The 19,468-nt window shown below is 43.2% G+C and overlaps 1 protein-coding gene across 1 annotated transcript in view; it reads right to left on the reverse strand.

Moving 5' to 3' along the window:
* The window catches only part of gckr (glucokinase (hexokinase 4) regulator), a 95,624-nt gene that overhangs the window by 16,913 nt on the left and 59,243 nt on the right, over positions 1 to 19,468 (reverse strand). Inside the window, 5 exon segments of the mRNA XM_041187374.1 lie at positions 2,805 to 2,885; positions 10,598 to 10,672; positions 11,743 to 11,829; positions 14,508 to 14,608; positions 14,695 to 14,791. Of these exon segments, the coding sequence (XP_041043308.1) occupies positions 2,805 to 2,885; positions 10,598 to 10,672; positions 11,743 to 11,829; positions 14,508 to 14,608; positions 14,695 to 14,791 (441 nt within the window).

Genomic DNA, 19,468 nt, shown 5'->3' on the forward strand with positions numbered 1-19,468 from the left:
GTTTTTTCAGGAGCCCGCTGGGCTTCTGGCCTGCCCGCCAACCTTAAGGTTGGATGGGCAGGGCCTTTAATTGGGTTAACTACTCTGTCAATGGCCTCAATTGGCCATTGACAGGTCGGCGGGCAGACAGCTGATTTCGCTGTCTGCCCACCTTCCTGAATATTTAAATGGGGCGGGGGTTCCCCCCGATGTCATCCCACGTTATTTTTGCATTGGCGAGCGGGCCCCGCCCCCAACTTGCTGACGGAAAAATTCTGGCCTCTAAATTTATCCAACGTTTGAGTAGTACTCCTATACCTGGAGAGGGTCTTTCAGAACTCCCTTGCACTCTATCCCAGGATAGAATACAAGAAATCTGATGGGAAAAATTCATTTCTCTCTTCATTGTAACCTTTACATCTCTATTTAATGAATAATCATCGTGGTCATTGTTCCCATTCACGTTAATCTCTTGTTCATCTTAAACCACAGATGTGTTTTACCACACACTGACCTACATCCCTGCTGAAATCGAGACTCATTGTATTATTTTCTGACTCTGTTGTCAGGATTTCAAAACTGGGCTTGTTACTTCCCAGAGGTTTCTCTTTTTGCTACAGTCTATAAGCTTTTAAGTCAAGGCTTCACGTAACCCAAGGACTATTTTCCAAATTGGGTTAAACATTAAAAATTACAGGGGTGGTCCTGCTGGAAACAAAAATGGTAAAATGTCTCCTCTCAGCTTTCTTACTTTTATCAATCTTGACAATGTTTTTCAGTTTGGGTCCAGGCCCTTCAACTAGGTTCTTGATTTTAAAAAAATAATTTAGCTGTCTGTCCTCTCAATATTTCTTGAGAAAGGAGCATAAGACTATGTTGATATTTGGATTTGATCTAATGATAGAAATTTCATTCACGCCCATTTCTAAAAACTGAATGACATAGGCTAGGCTGGCCCAGACCGCAGAACAAGAGCCCTTGGACTTCTGATTTGTAATGTTGACCAAGAAGGATTAGTTAGGCTAATTAGAGCTGACCATTTCTGCAGCACAGCCAGCAATGGATTAATAACTGTGCAGAGTATGTAAAGTGAACAGTCTTCCAATTTTGTGTCATGATTATTATCTGGCATTGATCTATATTCCTGGGGTAGGTTAGAAAGTTTAATCAGGAAAACTCAGGCACCTGTCAAGTAGTTGCAAAATGCAACATAGGGCAGAAGCTACGGCTCGGTGACTTGTCACTGTGCATCATTTTCAGTTCAGCGGACATGCTGCCAATTCAGCTGTGTGCCCGCCGGCCTGTCAAAGGCCTAATAAAGCCGTTTAAAAAGCCAATATAGTAATTTGGTGAGCTGCCCGTCCAACCTTAAGGTTGATGGGCAGGTGCAGAGCCCAGGCGGCCTTTGCATTTTTCATGGAACCTCATCTACAGGCGGGATGAGGTTTCATGAGCGTTTTTAAAGTATTTGAAAAATTTTAAATAAAATTAATGGACATGTCCCAGCTCATGTAACAGTTTCACATGAGGGGACATGCCGTTAATTTTTTTTTTAACCTTTCTTCAATGTTTTGTAAGTAGAAGTAATCGCCCTGAGGCATGCATGAAAGAGAGCACTCCCCGACTCAGGCAACCATCCTCCACTCGCACAGGGAGTGCTCAGTGCTTCTGGGCATGCGTCACGCTAGGTGGGCCTTAATTGGCTCACCCACATAAAATGACAGCCGATCAGGAGCGTTGATTGGCTGCGCGCCCGCCCATGCCCGCCCCTCCATAACCCCCTGTCACATGAGCAGGGACATGTTAAAAATTAGATTTAAAAAGTTTTATTTTATTTTTAATTGCCACCGGAAACCTCATCACGCCCGTGGATGAAGTTTCCTCAAAAATCCAAAAGCCTCTTGGCCTTTTTGCCGGCCTCCCAACCGTAAGGTTGGACAGGCAGAGAAAACGTCATTTTAATTAATTAATTAATTGGTCACGCTGCTGACTCCCGCATGTGCCAAAATATCACACGAGTGCGCGACGGCGTTGGGATGCTCGCCTGACATCATCGTGCACTATTTCACGCTTGTGCATGCCAAGCATATGCCCGCACACTGGGTTGAAAACCCAGCCCATGAGACTATATAATTCCATTATCCACATCATTTTTGGACATGGAATTTAATTAAAACTAAGGCCGGAATTTTCCAGCGCTCCCCCCCACCCCGCCGCTCACTGTGGTGGGCTCCCAGGTGACGGGGCTAGCGAGCCATTGAAATCTCCATTCACATCAGTCAGGCTGGAAGATTCCGCTGGCATGAGGGCCTGGAAAATTCTGGCCTATAATTTTACAGCAATAACCATTTAAATTTGTGAACATTTAACATTAAGTTCGCAATGATTTTGAAAGCACAACTTTACTTATTTGCACCCTATCTGGAGGATGTTCAAAGCCCGTCCAAATAATTTGGAGTTACTGACTTTGAGGTCAATCATATAATTGTAACTCTTTCGAGTACAAACATGTTTCCATCTGTTCCTATTCAGATGAAGTTACATTGTTTCATAGTTTGCCATTGTGAGATTTGAACTCTTGGGGTTACAAACCCAGTACCATAACCACTTGGCTATTTAGGCCAAGCCCAATCAGATAATTGTAGTGGACTTTCCCTTTCAAAACGTGCACCTGTACTAATTGCATTCAGCATCCATTTTGTACTCAGTTCATGCTGAAACATCTGTGAAGAACAAAGTAATTTTTAATGATCATTACAGACCCTTAGACATCAATAATATTCATGATGGTCTAGAATGGTTAGGCAGTGACAAAAGGGTATTACCTGAATATAGCGTCCTTCATAGCTGGATGTTATTGGCCAAGTGACATTGATTGTAATAGAAAACAATTGCTTCAGCTGCTTCTGGCAATTAATAGAAAAAGAAAAACATCCTTAAGAAAACATGAATTGAGAAAGGGTCATTCAACCCACTCCATAAGCAGATCATCTACAATCTACTATCGCTTGGCCTAAATAGCCAAGTGGTTATGGTACTGGGTTTGTAACCCTAAGATCAAGAGTTCAAATCTCACAATGGCAAACTATGAAATAATGTAACTTCATCTGAAACAGATGGAAACAGGTTTACTCAAAAGAGTATCAAGAGTTCAAATCTCACAATGGCAAACTATGAAACAATGTAACTTCATCTGAAACAGATGGAAACAGGTTTACTCATAAGAGTATCAAGAGTTCAAATCTCACAATTGCAAACTATGTAACTTCATCTGAAACAGATGAAAACGGGTATGTACTCGAAAGAGTTACAATCTACCATCGCTTGGCCTAAATAGCCAAGTGGTTATGGTACTGGGTTTGTAACCCTAAGATCAAGAGTTCAAATCTCACAATGGTAAAATCATGAAACAATATAACTTCATCTGAATAGGAACAGATGGAAACATGTTTGTACTCAAAAGAGTTACAATCTACAATTGCTTGGCCTAAATAGCCAAGTGGTTATGGTACTGGGTTGTAACTCCAAGATCAAGAGTTCAAATCTCACAATGGCAAACTATGTAACTTCATCTGAAAGAGATGAAAATGGGTTTGTACTCGAAAGAGTTACAACCTACCATCGCTTGGCCTAAATAGCCAAGTGGTTATGGTATTGGGCTTATAACCCCAAGATCAAGAGTTCAAATCTCACAATGGCAAACTATGAAACAATGTAACTTCATCTGAAACAGATGGAAACGGGTTTGTACTCGAAAGAGTTACAATCTACCATCAATGGACTTGATCTTAGCCTTTTAAACTCCTATGGGAAAGTCTATGTAACTTCTCTCTGATTCTCTGATGTGATCAAACATAACTCCAGAACTCCTTTCACCCGCCTCCAATATTCTCCCTCCACCTGGACCCCTCCCTCTGGATTCTTACCTTCTCTTGATCTTTTCATTGAGAACTGTCGGCGCGACATTAGTCGTCTCAATTTCTCTGCTCCTCTCACCCATTCTAATCTCTCTCTCTCTGAACTTACTGCACTCCATTCTTTCAGGTCCAACCCTGACATTGTCATCAAACCCGCTGACAAGGGTGGTGCTGTTGTTGTCTGGCGCACTGACCTCTACCTTGCGGAGGCTGAGCGTCAACTCGCAGACACTTCCTCCTACCTCTCCCTGGACCATGACACCACCACTGAACATCAAGCCATTGTTTCCAGGACTGTCACTGACCTCATCTCCTCTGGGGATCTTCCTCCCACAGCTTCCAACCTGATAGTCGCCCAACCTCGGACGGCCCGCTTCTATCTCCTACCCAAAATCCACAAACAGAACTGCCCCGGTAGACTGATCGTCTCAGCTTGCACATGCCCCACGGAACTCATTTCTCGTTATCTTGACTCCCTTCTCTCTCCCCTTGTCCAGTCCCTTCCCACCTACATCCGTGATTCCTCTGACACCTTACGTCACATCAACAGTTTCCAGTTCCCTGGCCCCAACCGCTTCCTCTTCACCATGGATGTCCAATCCCTCTACACCTCCATCCCCCACCAGGATGGTCTGAGGGCCCTTAGCTTCTTCCTCGAACAGAGGCCCGAATAATCCCCATCCACCACTACTCTCCTCCGTCTGGCTGAACTTGTTCTCACACTGAACAATTTCTCCTTCAACTCCTCTCACTTCCTCCAAATAATAGGTGGGGCTATGGGCCCCAGCTATGCCTGTCTCTTTATGGGGTATGTGGAACATTCCTTGTTGCAGTCCTACTCCGGCCCCCTTCCACAATTCTTTCTCCGGTACATCGATGATTACTTCGGTGCTGCTTCATGCTCTCGTCGGGACCTGGAAAAATTTATTAATTTTGCTTCCAATCTCCACCCCTCCATCATTTTCACATGGTCCATCTCTGACACTTCCCTTCCCTTCCTTGACCTCTCTGTCTCAATCTCTGGTGATAGACTGTCCACCAATATCCATTACAAACCCACCGACTCCCACAGCTACCTCGACTACAGCTCCTCACACCCTGCTTCCTGTAAGGACTCCATCCCATTCTTTCAGTTCCTTCGCCTCCATCGCATCTGTTCCGATGATGCTACCTTCAAAAACAGTTCCTCTGACATGTCCTCCTTCTTCCTTAACCGAGGTTTTCCACCCACGGTCATTGACAGGGCCCTCAGCCGTGTCCGGCCCATTTCCCGCGCATCCGCCCTCACACCTTCTCCTCCCTCCCAGAAACATGATAGGGTCCCCCTCGTCCTCACTAATCACCCCACCAGCCTCTGCATTCAAAGGATCATCCTCCGCCATTTCCGCCAACTCCAGCATGATGCCACCACCAAACACAACTTCCCTTTACCCCCCCTGTCGGCATTCTGTAGGGATCGTTCCCTCCGGGACACCCTGGTCCACTCCTCCATCACCCTCTACTCCTCAACCCCCTCCTATGGCACCTCCCCATGCCCAAACAAAAGTTGGACGCCTGCCCCTTCACTTCCTCTCTCCTCACCGTCCAAGGGCCCAAACACTCCTTTCAAGTGAAGCAGCATTTCACTTGCATTTCCCCCAACTTAGTCTACTGCATTCGTTGCTCCCAATGTGGTCTCCTCTACATTGGAGAGACCAAACGTAAACTGGGCGACCGCTTTGCAGAACACCTGCGGTCTGTCCGCAAGAATGACCCAAACCTCCCTGTCGCTTGCCATTTTAACACTCCACCCTGCTCTCTTGCCCACATGTCTGTCCTTGGCTTGCTGCATTGTTCCAGTGAAGCCCAATGCAAACTGGAGGAACAACACCTCATCTTCCGACTAGGCACTTTACAGCCTTCCGGACTGAATATTGAATTCAACAACTTTAGGTCTTGAGCCCCCTCCTCCATCCCCACCCCCTTTCTGTTTCCCCCTTCCTTTTGTTTTTTTTCCAATAACTTATATAGATTTTTCTTTTCCCACCTATTTCCATTATTTTTAAATATTTTTAAATCTTTTATGCTCCCCCCACCCCCACTAAAGCTATACCTTGAGTGCCCTACCATCCATTCTTAATTAGCACATTCGTTTAGATAATATCACCAACTGTAACACTTATGTGTTCTTTTGTTCTGTTGTTTGTGACATCTTTTGATGATCTACTTCTATCACTGCTTGTTTGTCCCTACAACCTCACCAACCCCCTCCACTTCTCTCTCTCCCCACCCACATACCTTAAACCAGCTTATATTTCAACTCTTTCTTGGACTCACTCAAGTTCTGTCGAAGGGTCATGAGGACTCGAAACGTCAACTCTTTTCTTCTCCTCCGATGCTGCCTGACCTGCTGAGTTTTTCCAGGTAATTCTGCTTTTGTTTTATAACTCCAGAACATCCATCCACCTGTAGTATCTACTGTTCAATCTTCACCTGCATTCCTTCTCCTGTCCTTAGTCCCAGCAACAGAGTAACCAGGTTATAGTATTTCTCTGGGGGATTCCACTGATTTCTTGCCAAAGTTGCAACACGTGTTTGGAAGAATCTCACTGAAATCAATGCCCTGTGATTTTAACATGGGGGTGTGTCCACTGCGATTTGTTTTGCCTTGGGGCCTGTAGGTAAAACAATTATGTTATCCTGGCTAGGTGCAAGCCACAACCATTAAGGGGAGCCTTTATATCAGTCCAAAACTAAAAACTAGTTTATCAGGCAGCAAATGGGTGCACTGTTCTCTCCAGCAATTAGGCAGAATTAATATCAATCACAAAACTGTTGTGATTGTTATAAAAGGCCTCTGATTTGACTCTATCTTTGAAACCTCTGACCTTACATCTTCTTCCATACCATTAAATCTTCCAACTTTGTACTTTTCAGAATTTCCCCAAGCTGCCTCTTTCAATCATGACTGGAGGCAAAGTGACTACCTTCCCAAACTCTGCTATCTCTTTGCTTCTTCCTCTTCCATTGAAAATCTTCTCAACTCCTATTGTTGTGAACAAGCTGTCATTTATTACAACTGCCTATGCTGCCCTCTCAGTTTCTGTTAGAGCTATAAATAGAGTTAGTTTAATAATGCTTACAGTGACTCCACATGGTGGGTCTTTTCCTAGTGCAGTGCACAACAAAAAGATGGCAATGAAGCTAGGATGGAATTTTTTTTTTAAAGAAATTGAGTGCTGAAGAACAATGAAAAACTTTTTGGTACCCCCGAAAGTTGATTTTGAGAAAGATTGAGAGGTTTGAAACGTTTGTCGGTGTGCACATGTGCAGCTCAATGAGTCAGCATAGTTTGTGACTGAATGAAAATGAAATGACACTGAAGGCACGTTCTGGGACAATGAGGGGATTCAACTGTAAGAAAGAGGCCCTGTGTAATTACGAACAAAGATTTAGCAGAAAGTGATTAAAATACGAGATGCGGATAAAATAAATTTTTTCCTCACCATGATGGACCAGATGCTCTTGATATAGGGCGGAATCGTCCCAGATTTGCACTAGGTGTAGGGTCAGGCTAGTTTTCCCCGCTGGCCGGGATGGCGGGTTTTCATGCCGTATCAGCCCAAACCTGCCACATTATCCCAAACCCATTACCTATGCAATCCCGGGAAACATGACATTTCTGTGGCGGGCGGGCTCTCATTCGCTTGTGACATCATCACTTTGTCACTTCATCACGCCAGACACCACATATAAAGTACAGCCGCACTCAGTGCTTCTAGCCCAGGACTACAGCAAAGAAGACTTGGCCCCAAAAGGCAAGAAGACTGCAGCCTTTGAGTGCATTTTGGACACCGTTGAGGCCTGCTGTGATGTCCTCTACCCCTACCCTGGCCACAGGAGGGGCAGCTACATTACCACTCTGGCATTGTAGGTGATGGCAACAGTGGTCTGTGCCAATTCTGCACAGAAGAGGTTGGCCATCCAATGCAGATAGTGAATAAGTGATCTCATCCATGCAGCCACGGTATGGCAACCATCTCATTCACATAATCAAGCCCATCACAGACTCAATACCGTCTCACTCACTGCCAGCTCAAGAGACATCACAGCCCATTCTCTTACACATACGCTCACATATCCATCTAGCCTCATCTCCTCTAAAGACTGCCTCCTCAGCCCTCACCATCTTGAGGCCACTTGCACAGATCAACATGTGTCCCCACACATACCCTGGGATACCCCACTTCCCCAGTATAGCCCTCATCCTGCAGTCTCTTCCCTTGCCTGAGGCCACTTCTCCCCGTTCCCCAAACAAGGCCAAGTCCTGCAGCCACTGAAAAGCTATCCACATACAACTGATCTGGCAGGTAGAGACCTACCCGTGAGCCACCCTAATAGTGTGTTTTTCTCATTTATTCATGGGATGTGAGCTTTGCTGGTTAGGCCAGCATTTATTGCCCATCCCTAATTGCCCTTAAGAAGTGCATGTGGTGTAGGTACACCCACAAAGCTGTTAGGAGAGGAGTTCCATGATTTTGACCCAGCGACAGTGAAGGAACCGTGATATATTTCCAAGTCAGGGTGGTGAAAGACTTGGAGGGGAACTTCCAGGTGGTGGTGTTCCCATCTATCTGCTGCCCTTGTCCTTCAATGTGTTAGTCATTGTGGGTTTGGAAGGTGCTGTCTAAGGAGCCTTGGTGAATTCATGCAGAGCATCTTGTAGATGGTACACACCGCTGCTACTGTCCGTCGGCGGTGGAGGGAGTGAATGTTTGTGGATGTAGTGCCAATCATGTGAAATGCTTTGTCTTAGATGGGGTCCAGCCTCTTCAGTGTTGTGGGAGCTGCACTCATCTAGGCAAGTGGGGAGTATCCCATCACACTCCTGATTTGTGCCTTGTAGATGGTGGACAGGCTTTTGGGAGTCAGGAGGTGAGTTACATGATTCTTAGCCTCTGGCCTGCTCTTGTAGCCACAGTATTTATGTGGTTAGTTCTAGTTCAATTTGTGGTCAACGGTAACGCTCAGGATATTGACAGTGGGGGATTCAGTGATGGTAATGCCATTGAACATCAAGGGGCAATGGTTAGATTCTCTCTTGTTGGAAATGGTCATTGCCTGATACTGGTGTGGCACGAATGTTATTTGCCACTTGTCAGCTCAAGCCTGGATATTGTCCAAGTCTTGTTGCATTTGGACATGGACTGCTTCAGTATCTGAGGAGTTGTGAATGGTGCTGAACATTGTGCAATCATCAGCGCACATCCCCATTTCTGACCTTATGATGGAAGGAATATCTTTGATGAAGCAGTTGAAGATGGCTGGGCTGAGGACACTACCCTGAGGAACTCCTGCAGTGATGTCCTGGAGCGGTGTTGACTGATCCACAACCACCTTCCTTTGCACTAGGTATGACTCCAACCAGCAGAGAGTTTTCCCCCTGATTTCCATTGACTCCAGTTTTGCTAGGACTCCTTGATGCCACATTTGGTCAAATGCGGCCTTGATCTCAAAGGCATTCACTCTCACCTCACCTCTGGAGTTCAGCTCTTTTGTCTATGTTTCAACCAAGGCTGTAATGAGGTCAGGAGCTAAGTGGTCCTGGAGGGATCCAAACTGGGCATCAGTGAGCAGGTTATTGCTAAGCAAGTGCCGCTTGATAGCACAGTTGATGACCCTTTCCATTACTTACTGATAATCAAGAGTAGACTGATGGGGCAGTAATTGGCCGGGTTGGATTTGTTCTGCTTTTTGTGTACAGGACATATCTGGGCAATTTCGTTAGCCTAACAGCTGCTATAGGGAAATGTTAGAAGCTATTATTAAAGATGTTATAGCAGGGAACTTAGAAAAATTCAAGGCAATCAGGCAGAGTCAACATGGTTTTGTAAAAGGGAAATCATGCTTAACCAATTTATTGGAGCTCTTTGAAGGAGTCGCATGTGCTGTGGATAAAGGGGAACTGGTGGATGTACTGTACTTAGATTTCCAGAAGGCATTTGATAAAGTGCCATAACAAAGGTTATTGCAGAAAGGAAAAACTCATGGAACTTGTATGCTAGCTTTTTGGGATTCATGCATGAGGACCCTCAAATCTCTCTGTGCTGCAGCTCTCTTCAGTATTTCTCCATTTAAATAATACTCAGCTCCTGTATTCTTCCTGCCAAAGTGCAAAACCTCACACTTTTCCACATTATATTCCATCTGCCACATTTTGGCCCATTCACTTAACCTGTCTATATCCCTCTGTAGACTCTTTGTGTCATCCTCACCACTTGCCTTTCCACCTATTTTTGTATCATCTGCAAACTTGGTGATAGTACATTCATTTCCCTCAGCCAAGTCATTAATGTATATTGTTAAGCTAACTGGCCTATAGTTACCTGTTTTTTGACTCCCTCCCTTTTTGAATAAGGGTGTTACATTGGCAGTTTTCCAATCCTCTGGGACTTTTCCAGAATCTAAGGACTCTTGGAAGATTACTACTAGTGCATCCACTATCTCTGCAGATACTTCCTTTAATGTCCTAGGATGCAACCCATCAGGTCCAGGTGACCTATCGGCCTTTAGCCCCATTAGGTTCTCTAGCACTTTTGCCCTAGTGATAGTTATTGTATTTATTTCCTGGGGTGTGTTGCTTCTTAGATAACATTTTAATTGAGTATGGCATCAAAGCCAGGAAGCACAAGTGTTACTTCATGGTATCAAGTGCAACATACCTGGGTCATTAAAGAGATGGTGAAGGTGTCCACCCAATTCAAGAGAAGGTTGAGGGAATTTTGAAAGCAAAGAGACTGAAGAACAAAGAGGCACATTCATAGAAATTATTGTGTATTATTCTAAGTGTGTCCTAGACTTTGCTAATGCATTTGCTCCACTATATCAACTGCTCAAAGATGGAATAGCTTGGTCTGTTGAATGCCAGAAAGCATTTGAAGAAGTGAAGAAAGTACTGACTAATAATGTTGTTTTGATCCAATATGATCCCAAGAAACAATTAGTTTTAGCATACGATGCCTCACCACAAGGGTTATGTGTGGTGTCATCTCATATAATGGAAGATGGTGTGGAAAAGCCCATAGCAAATGCTTCATATACTTTATGAAGTCAGGGAAAAGTTACTCACAAGTTGTGAATGAGGCATTAACGATCATATAAGCTATTACAAAGTTCCACTAATACCTCAACAGTAGGAAGTTCATTTTACTGACCACCAAACCCATATGATCATATTTGGTTCAAAGAAGAGAACACCATCTCATGGCACTGCATGGAATAATTGTGTGGTGGGCGGATCCACGGACAGGATGAGGACATGAGATTGGGAGGGATTGAGCCTGATGGAGATGTGAGGGTGTGAGTTGAGAGTGAAGAAAAGATTGAGATATCTTGGCGTAACGAATGAGACCATTCATCCTGTAGGTAGACTGGTTGGCTGTCCTCTTGTGCAGGACATTGGCGCTGACCACTGCTGCCTACGCCTCCCAGGCTGCATTGGTGCTGCAGCTGCCCATCCCGCTGCCAGAGCGGGGGTAGAGGACATCATGGTGGGCCTGCACAGCATTGAAAAGCTGCTCAAGGGACGTGTCACTGAAGTGGGGGCTGCAGTCATTTTGCCTTTTGAGGCCATCCTGTCTTCCTTGTGGCAATCCTGGGCTGGGAGTACTGAAGTTGTGCGCGTGGCTGCACTTTAAATGTGGTGCCTGGCATGATGAAGTGGGGAGGTGATAGTGTAGTGGGCAAATGAGAACCTGCATCCATGGAAATAGCATCTTTCCTGGGAATGCATAATTAATGCGGTGTGTTTGGGATGATAGGGCGTGAAAAGCCACCAATGTGGCCGGTGGGTAAGACATTGTTTTACCTGTTCGCTACCGCACTTAGTGCAAATCTGGGATGATTCCACCCCATAACCAAAGGGATACTTTATTTCTGCAAAAGCGTTACCTTCCTATCCAATGAATTCACAAGGAATTCACAGCTCAATGAGCCAACTGGCCTACTCCTGCTCCTATGTACCTATGTTCAGACCTGCTTCTACCAGGTCTAATCTGCACACTTTGGTTTCAGGCACCTGCCTTACCAAAATCACATGAGTGCAGTCAGCTGCTGATTTATATGGGAAGCTGCCTTCATGAACCACAGATGTGTGATTTATAATCTGCCTCCATTCCTCCACTGCGAAAATGGTAGAGTCCAGACTCAGGCTGTGACTTCCAGATTCGGGCCTCTGCTGACATTTTGCGCAGAGAGCCTCTCCATTTGTGCAAAAATTCAGGCCTTAGTTTGCTTAAATCTGACATCAGTAGCAAAATAACAGAGATGGAAGGCAAAGTGAAGGTGTGTTCTGATATACCAGACATGAACTTAGAGAGTTCAGATGATCAGAAAAGACACCGAGATAATAAGGAGGAGCATGTGGTTGGAGTTGTTGCAAAGAAGCTAGGTGTATTCACACATCTAGTGAAGGTTGGAGAGAAACTCCACCAGTGTCATCTAGATCATTTGCTTGAAAGAGGAAATCAGACAAAAGGAGAGCATGATAAACCTCCTGTAGTCCAAATTCCCCCTGCAGTCCAAAATCAAAGGCAGAAAGAAAGTGAAAGTCACAAAGAAACTGAAAGTTTGCCGGTATCATAGAGTCTACCGATAGATCAGGGTCTATGAAGTGATAGGTCTTGGGTCTACCAAGTGAGCCAGGGTCTGGTCAAACCAACCATTATCGCTGCCCCTAACATTAAGTGGTAGTCAAAGTTCAGGTTGATACAGTCAACAATGTTGAGGGACCAAAGTCAAGCTAATGGAAATGGATGAAGAACACAGACAGAAAGAGAAAGAAGACAGGTAGATTAATTGAAAGTATGTAGAAAGGAAGAAGAAGGAAATTGTTCTTTTCATTGTCACTTATTGTCAAATGATGACAGTTTTTTTAAAGACATATTGATGTTAAAGAAAATCATTTTTACGTGCAAATTACTCTTGATTACAGCAACGACAAATTTGCAACCTAATCTGTTAAATTTCAGGTATTGCTTATGTTGGTTTAGTCATATTTTATTCTGGGAATTATGTTCATGTACTATTTACATATCAATGTATAAGTTGTTTTTTAAGTGGAGAGTGAGTGTAGCATATTACAGCTGGCTTTCTACAGTCCTCTGTTTCTGTTGGGGAGGTGTAAATTAAGTTAGTTCAATAATGGCAACTTACAGTGGCTTGATGCAATACACAACATAAACTTTTATTCACTTCCACTAACCTTTTTGCCTAATCAAACCTCTGTTCAATTTTATCAATTTTAATCTATTTGCCTGCTCTCTAAAATGTGGTAGTTGAATTCCTACATTATAGTTGTGAAGTCTGATAATAGCAGTTTACAGGAAGATACAGGATATGCATACTTAGCTATAAGTTTTTCCTGTTTGTCAGTTGATTCAGCATAACTATATTTTCAAATCAGTGTAGTGAAGTTAAAGTTCAGGAGAACTGTAGAATCCACTTGAGTTGAACTATGAAAAATTATTCTAATTTTAAAACACTTGGTAATTTCCCTTCAGAAAATAATGTAATATATTTGAGGATGAAATTCTACTGCAGTCCTGTTACAGCTTCAGTGGGAGTGCGAACAGAGGGCTGAAAACTATACTGGTGTTTGCATAAATGCTGAGTCTTAGCTACAGTTTCTGCCTATTCTTTAAAGGCCAGGGATGCAGAGGGGTTGGGACTTGGGGTGGGAGTTGCCTCCATTAGGGCTTCCTGTGGCCTTGACCTGTCAGAGGTCTGGTAAAAGAGTAGTGGCTGGTAAACCTAGTAAGAATTGGAAGTACTGGCCAGTACTCCAGCAGAAATAGGGGCCCATGAAGGTTGGGCCTAAGTCATGAGCCACCTTCAACCCCTTCCCCACCCCAAAGGAGAGGTTAGCCAATTAAAATATTTTTTCTTATCACATTATCTGCTCCCATTATGTATGATGTGTGATTTTTTTCCCCTGGTCCTTCTACTTATGGAATAATAATCACCAGACTAAATTGTACGAAATGGAGGGTTTTACCTTACTGTATAATTACCTAATGGTGTCCTTTTGCCCAAGTTACCAAGGTGCCCTTCTATATTTCCATGAGGCACCAAACATGGATTATGTCTGATATTTGATGTTAGTCACAGATACTTAGTGATGTTTCTCCTCCTTGATGTGATGCAATTTGATGGAGTTACATTTTGGAATCGAATTACTATTTCCTCTTGTGGCATCAATATCAGCCTCAAGGTTACAATAACAATATGCAATTCAGCAAATGGTACAACATGACTTCTGTAAATGTTTTTGAAATTAAAGCAAATGTACCAGGGGTTTAATTTTGGTGAGTAACATTACTTGGCTGCTCTGAATTTAATTTTTGTTTGTTTTGAAGGGAAACAAAATTAAATATTTGAGGCTTACCTCCCCTAATTATAAGTCCTTAGTCAGAAAACAAATATTTAACTTTGCTAGGTTTTCAGTCAGGTGTGAACAATAGTTTACAAAATTACAAATATCTGGGACCACATAATTCTGTTAAAGTAGTGGGATATTCTTTAAATATTCACTTCTTAGACAAAACACTAGATTAGTAACACATGGCTACTTACTGGTATGTATTGCCATGTTGTTCCATGCGAGATTGCAAACAAATTGACTGTTGACACCTTGACCTGATGTGCAATTTTCTCAATCACTGAAACTTCACTTTCTTCAAAAGAACAAAAGAAAGGTTCTTAGAGTGTATGAGACATACAACAATATCAAGATTTTATTGTGAATAATTTTATTACATACCATTCAAAGTAAAGATGAAAACAACAGTGTCATTCTTGCAGATTGTGGGAAGCACATTCTTCAGAAAATCTTCATATGAGATGGCAAATTCTGGTCCCTATTTTTTTTAAAGTATTTAAAACATGTGATTAGAAATTGTGCGTAATTCAGGTAAAATATAAAAATCCAATCAAAATCCATATAAGTTTCACCTTGGAAATTTATGGGGTGTTGGAAGGAAATTGGCCATTTCATGGGCTGTTACAGGTAGAGTAACATAGTGGTTATGTTATGACCAAGAATCCAGGGACATGGACTAATGATTCAGGGCAATGTGTATAAATGCCACCACAGCAGCTAGGGAATTTAAATTCAGTTAATTAATTGGATAAATCTGAAATAAATAGCTACTTTCAGCAAAGGTGACTATGAAACTGGGATGTCATCTTTTTCACTGATGTCCTAGAAATAGGCTCTCCTTAGCTGGTCTGGCTGACATGTGACTTCAGCAATGCGATCAACTCTTACAACTGCTTCTGAAATGGCCTAGCAAGCCATGAGTTATGTCAAAACTGCAACTAAATTTGATAAGAATAAAATAGACAGGCCATGCTAGATGTGATCAAGGCTTTGTATTCAGATACAGTAAAGGCATAGCCATCCCAGTCTAACATCTAGGGACTTGTGCCAAAATTGGGACAGGTGTCTCACAGGTGAACAGCAGGCTGACAGTTAAATTCACAGAGCTATACTTTGAAGTCAATCCAGATTCCTTCAGCACCTAGTTTCTTATCATGTGACCAGTGTACCTGTTTTTCATTGTCCTCATAAATAGTCCTTGACGACTTGACCATTGTCAAACAATGGGGTGTGAGTTTCACCTGTTCACATATCATTGTGATAGAATAAGGTTTTTTCACATCCATTCTTTGGAATTCAACTCTGAAGCCAATAAGCCTGCAAGAAGTATTGTGAACTAATTTATTTAATTATTTGGATAGGGGCAGTCATTAATTCATAGGTTGCATTTTTATGACTTCTCAATGAGATGTCTCAACAGTTTGTTTGCATTCTAATGTATTGCCCAGACTTGAAGGCTAGGTCCAGGGATGTGTAGTTCCATGTATATTGACAGGAAAGAAAGAAAGGTCACCTGACCTCTCAACTCCATTTTGTTTTATAAACAAAGTGCCCATTTTTCTTTTTTTAAGGTAAAGTCTTAATTTTGAATTTATATGCCTTTAATCCATGAGTCCATTTTGCTTGAGCGTTGCTCCTAAGTCATGAGTAGCAATGCTCAGTTGACATTGTCTATTCCAGTAGATGCTCACTGAAAGCAAAAGTTGGGAACCCTGTGCCCAGCCACAGAAGCAGGTTGGCACATCAGTAAAATATGCTGTTCTGTCAAAGGTGCTCTTCCTGGGATGAGATAATAAATATCCAGAAACAATATTCAAAGAAAAGCAAGGAGTTCTCCAAGTCAACATTCCCCTCCAGCAACCCTGTTAAATGTCTACTAACTAGTTAATTATCTCATTGCTACTTGTGAAACATTGCTGTGTACCAAATGGATGCCGTTTTTTGCTTTGATCTAACTGCACTTATGATTATTCATTATATTCATTGACTATTCATTTGAGACATATTGAGTAATATAATGGAAAGAACCTATTTTTATTTTTCTTGGACTGTGGCTTTAAAATTGGACTGTGATTTTAAAAACTAGCATGGCTGCAGTTGAAAGACATATTCACTGGAGTAGGATGAGGAATACTGATCATGTTGCTATCCTGGAACATAGTGTACCATAAGAGAACAGGATAGTTCTGGAAGGGAGTTCTGGACTAGGAGGAACTGCCTAATGACAGCATTTTAATTGGCTCCTGCCCAGGCGACCAGGGCTCTGTGTGGTAACAGTGCAGACAGAACAGCTCCTAGTCTGCAAAGAGGGAAGACCTGAATCCTTTCTCTGCTGCATTTGTAAGATTACAGCAATTCTGCCAAAATAACTAGCTGGCTGCACTTCACATCTCTGAAACCTGCTTTCTCTGAAAACCCCTGTCAAGAGGAAAAGGGGAAAAATCACCAGTAGAGACATTGAAAAGCAAGTTTTTCAACCAGTGAACCACAGGCTGAAAGTGCTAGGAGGCAACCTCATGTCATCAACAACAAAGTGCAAGGAGTTTGGAAGACATCAATTAAAATCAATCCGTCTAATCTTGTACTCCGGACTGGTACTATTGAACTGTTTTATCTCACTCTTAAAATCCATGTTTTGTGTGTCTTATGGCCAGGATTTTTCCTAAGGTGGGCAGGCTGGGCGGGAGCAGGCACAGAGCCAACTGCTGCCCGCGATCCTGCTTGTGGAAGAGTTTCCTGAAAAATGCAAAGGCCGCTTGGGTTTTCCATCTGCCTGACAACCTTAAAGTTGGATGCGCAGTGTTCTCAAGTGGCTCAATTGATTACTTAATGACCTTAATAGGCCGTTTGTATTTCGGCAGGTGCATGCCGGAGTCGGCTGCGTGCCCACCAAACTAAATATTGCAATGGCGCGCGATGACGTCGGGATGCACACCCAATGTCATCGTGCATCATTTTATATATCAGTGTGTTGGGCCCGCCCCCGCACGCCGACCAGAAGATTCTGCCCTATGTGTGTGCTTGTGTATAGGGGGTTTAAGAATGGGTAGAGTTTAATATTTCTTCCTGTTGCCACCAGTTAAAGACAATTTGTTCAATAAACAGTTATTTACTTATTAAGTTTACCAACCTAGTGCCCATATTCTGTTAATCCAAATTAAACAGTTAGGTAGAATGGGGCAATCTGGTGGTTTGGTCAAACTTTTCACATTTGTTGCTGCTCGGGGAACAGTGGGGCTTGATATTACCAGTTCACTATCCCCATTGAGTCGTGGCAATAATAAGATGCTTTATAAATGCAAGTTATACCTTTTTTTAACATCTACTTGGTACTTGAGACATTTCAATAATGTTGCTTAAATTCTTAAAGTAATTTGTATTCATTATATTATGATACAACAATAATTTAATATTAACAACTATGTAAATAATTCTCTAATAAACTAAATATTAATTGCAGCTTTTAAAATCATGGTCATAGATTTTAACTTTCCAGTGAGCAACTAGTGGAATGCACCAAACAGACATCCTGATACGGCATCTGATTCAGACTGATACAATATTGAATGACTGACAGCGCCTGGGTGACAGTTAAGTACTTTCCTTGAGTAAAATAAGTCTTGGGAAGGTGGGGTGTTGCAATTACCAAGGGTAGGAGCAGGGGTAGATTTGGTGAGGCAGCAGACCAGATCATTTTTGAGGGGTATGAACAAACATTCCTGCTTATCCAGCTCCAGCAATAATAATTAAAATCTTAAATTTCTAGGTCATTATCATTACACTGATAAATCCGGGTGGAAAATTCACAGAGATAAAAACAAAAAACTACGGATGCTGGAAATCCAAAACAAAAACAGAATTACCTGGAAAAACTCAGCAGGTCTGGCAGCATCGGCGGAGAAGAAAAGAGTCAACGTTTCGAGTCCTCATGACCCTTCAACAGAACAGAGTGAATATTAGGAGAGGGGTGAAATATAAGCTGGTTTAAGGTGGGGGGCGGGGTGGGGGCAGAAAAGTGGGGGGTTGTAGGGACAAGCAAGCAGTGATAGGAGCTAATCAAAAGATGTCACAGACAAAGGAGCAAAGGGGTGTTGAAGGAGGTGATATTATCTAAATGAATGTGCTAATTAAGAATGGATGCCAGGGCACACAAGGTACAGCTCTGATGGGGTTGGGGTGGAAAGACTAGCAGGGCATACAAGATTTAAAAATAATGGAAACAGGTGGGAAAAGAAAAATCTATATAAATTATTGGAAAAAACAAAAGGAAGGGGGAAGAAATGGAAAGGGGGTGGGGATGGATGAGGGAGTTCAAGATCTAAAGTTGTTGAATTCAATATTCAATCCGGAAGGCTGTAAAGTCCCTAGTCAGAAGATGAGGTGCAGTTCCTCCAGTTTTCGTTGGGCTTCACTGGAACAATGCAGCAAGCCAAGGACAGACATGTGGGCAAGAGAGCAGGGTGGAGTGTTAAAATGGCAAACGACAGGGAGATTTGGGTCTTTCTTGCGGACAGACCGCAGGTGTTCTGCAAAGCGGTCGCCCAGTTTACGTTTGGTCTCTCCAATGTAGAGGAGACCGCATTGGGAGCAATGAATGCAGTAGAATGGAGTTGGAGTAGTTGGGGGAAATGCAAGTGAAATGCTGCTTCACTTGAAAGGAGTGTTTGGGTCCTTGGATGGTGAGGAGAGAGGAAGTAAAGAGGCAGGTGTTGTATCTTTTGTGTGGGCATGGGGAGGTGCCATAGGTAGGCGTTGACGAGTAGCGGGTGATGGAGGAGTGGACCAGAGTTCCCGGAGGGAACGATCCCTACGGAATGCCGCCGGGCGGGGGTGAAGGGAAGATGCGTTTGGTGGTGGCATCATTTTGGAGTTGGCGGAAATGGTGGAGGATGATCCTTTGAATGCGGAGACTGGTGGGGTGATAAGTGAGGACAAGGGGGACCCTATCATGTTTCTGGGAGGGAGAAAAAGGTGTGAGGGCGGATGCGCGGGAGATGGGCTGGACAAGGTTGAGGGCCCTGTCAGTGGACATGTCAGAGGAACTGTTTTTGAAGGTAGCATCATCAGAACAGATGTGACAGAGGCGAAGGAACTGAGAGAATTGGATGGAGTCCTTACAGGAATCGGGGTGTGAGGAGCTGTAGTCGAGGTTGCT

The sequence above is a fragment of the Carcharodon carcharias genome, chromosome 5 (genome assembly GCF_017639515.1).
Source record: "Carcharodon carcharias isolate sCarCar2 chromosome 5, sCarCar2.pri, whole genome shotgun sequence".
Taxonomy (NCBI): domain Eukaryota; kingdom Metazoa; phylum Chordata; class Chondrichthyes; order Lamniformes; family Lamnidae; genus Carcharodon; species Carcharodon carcharias.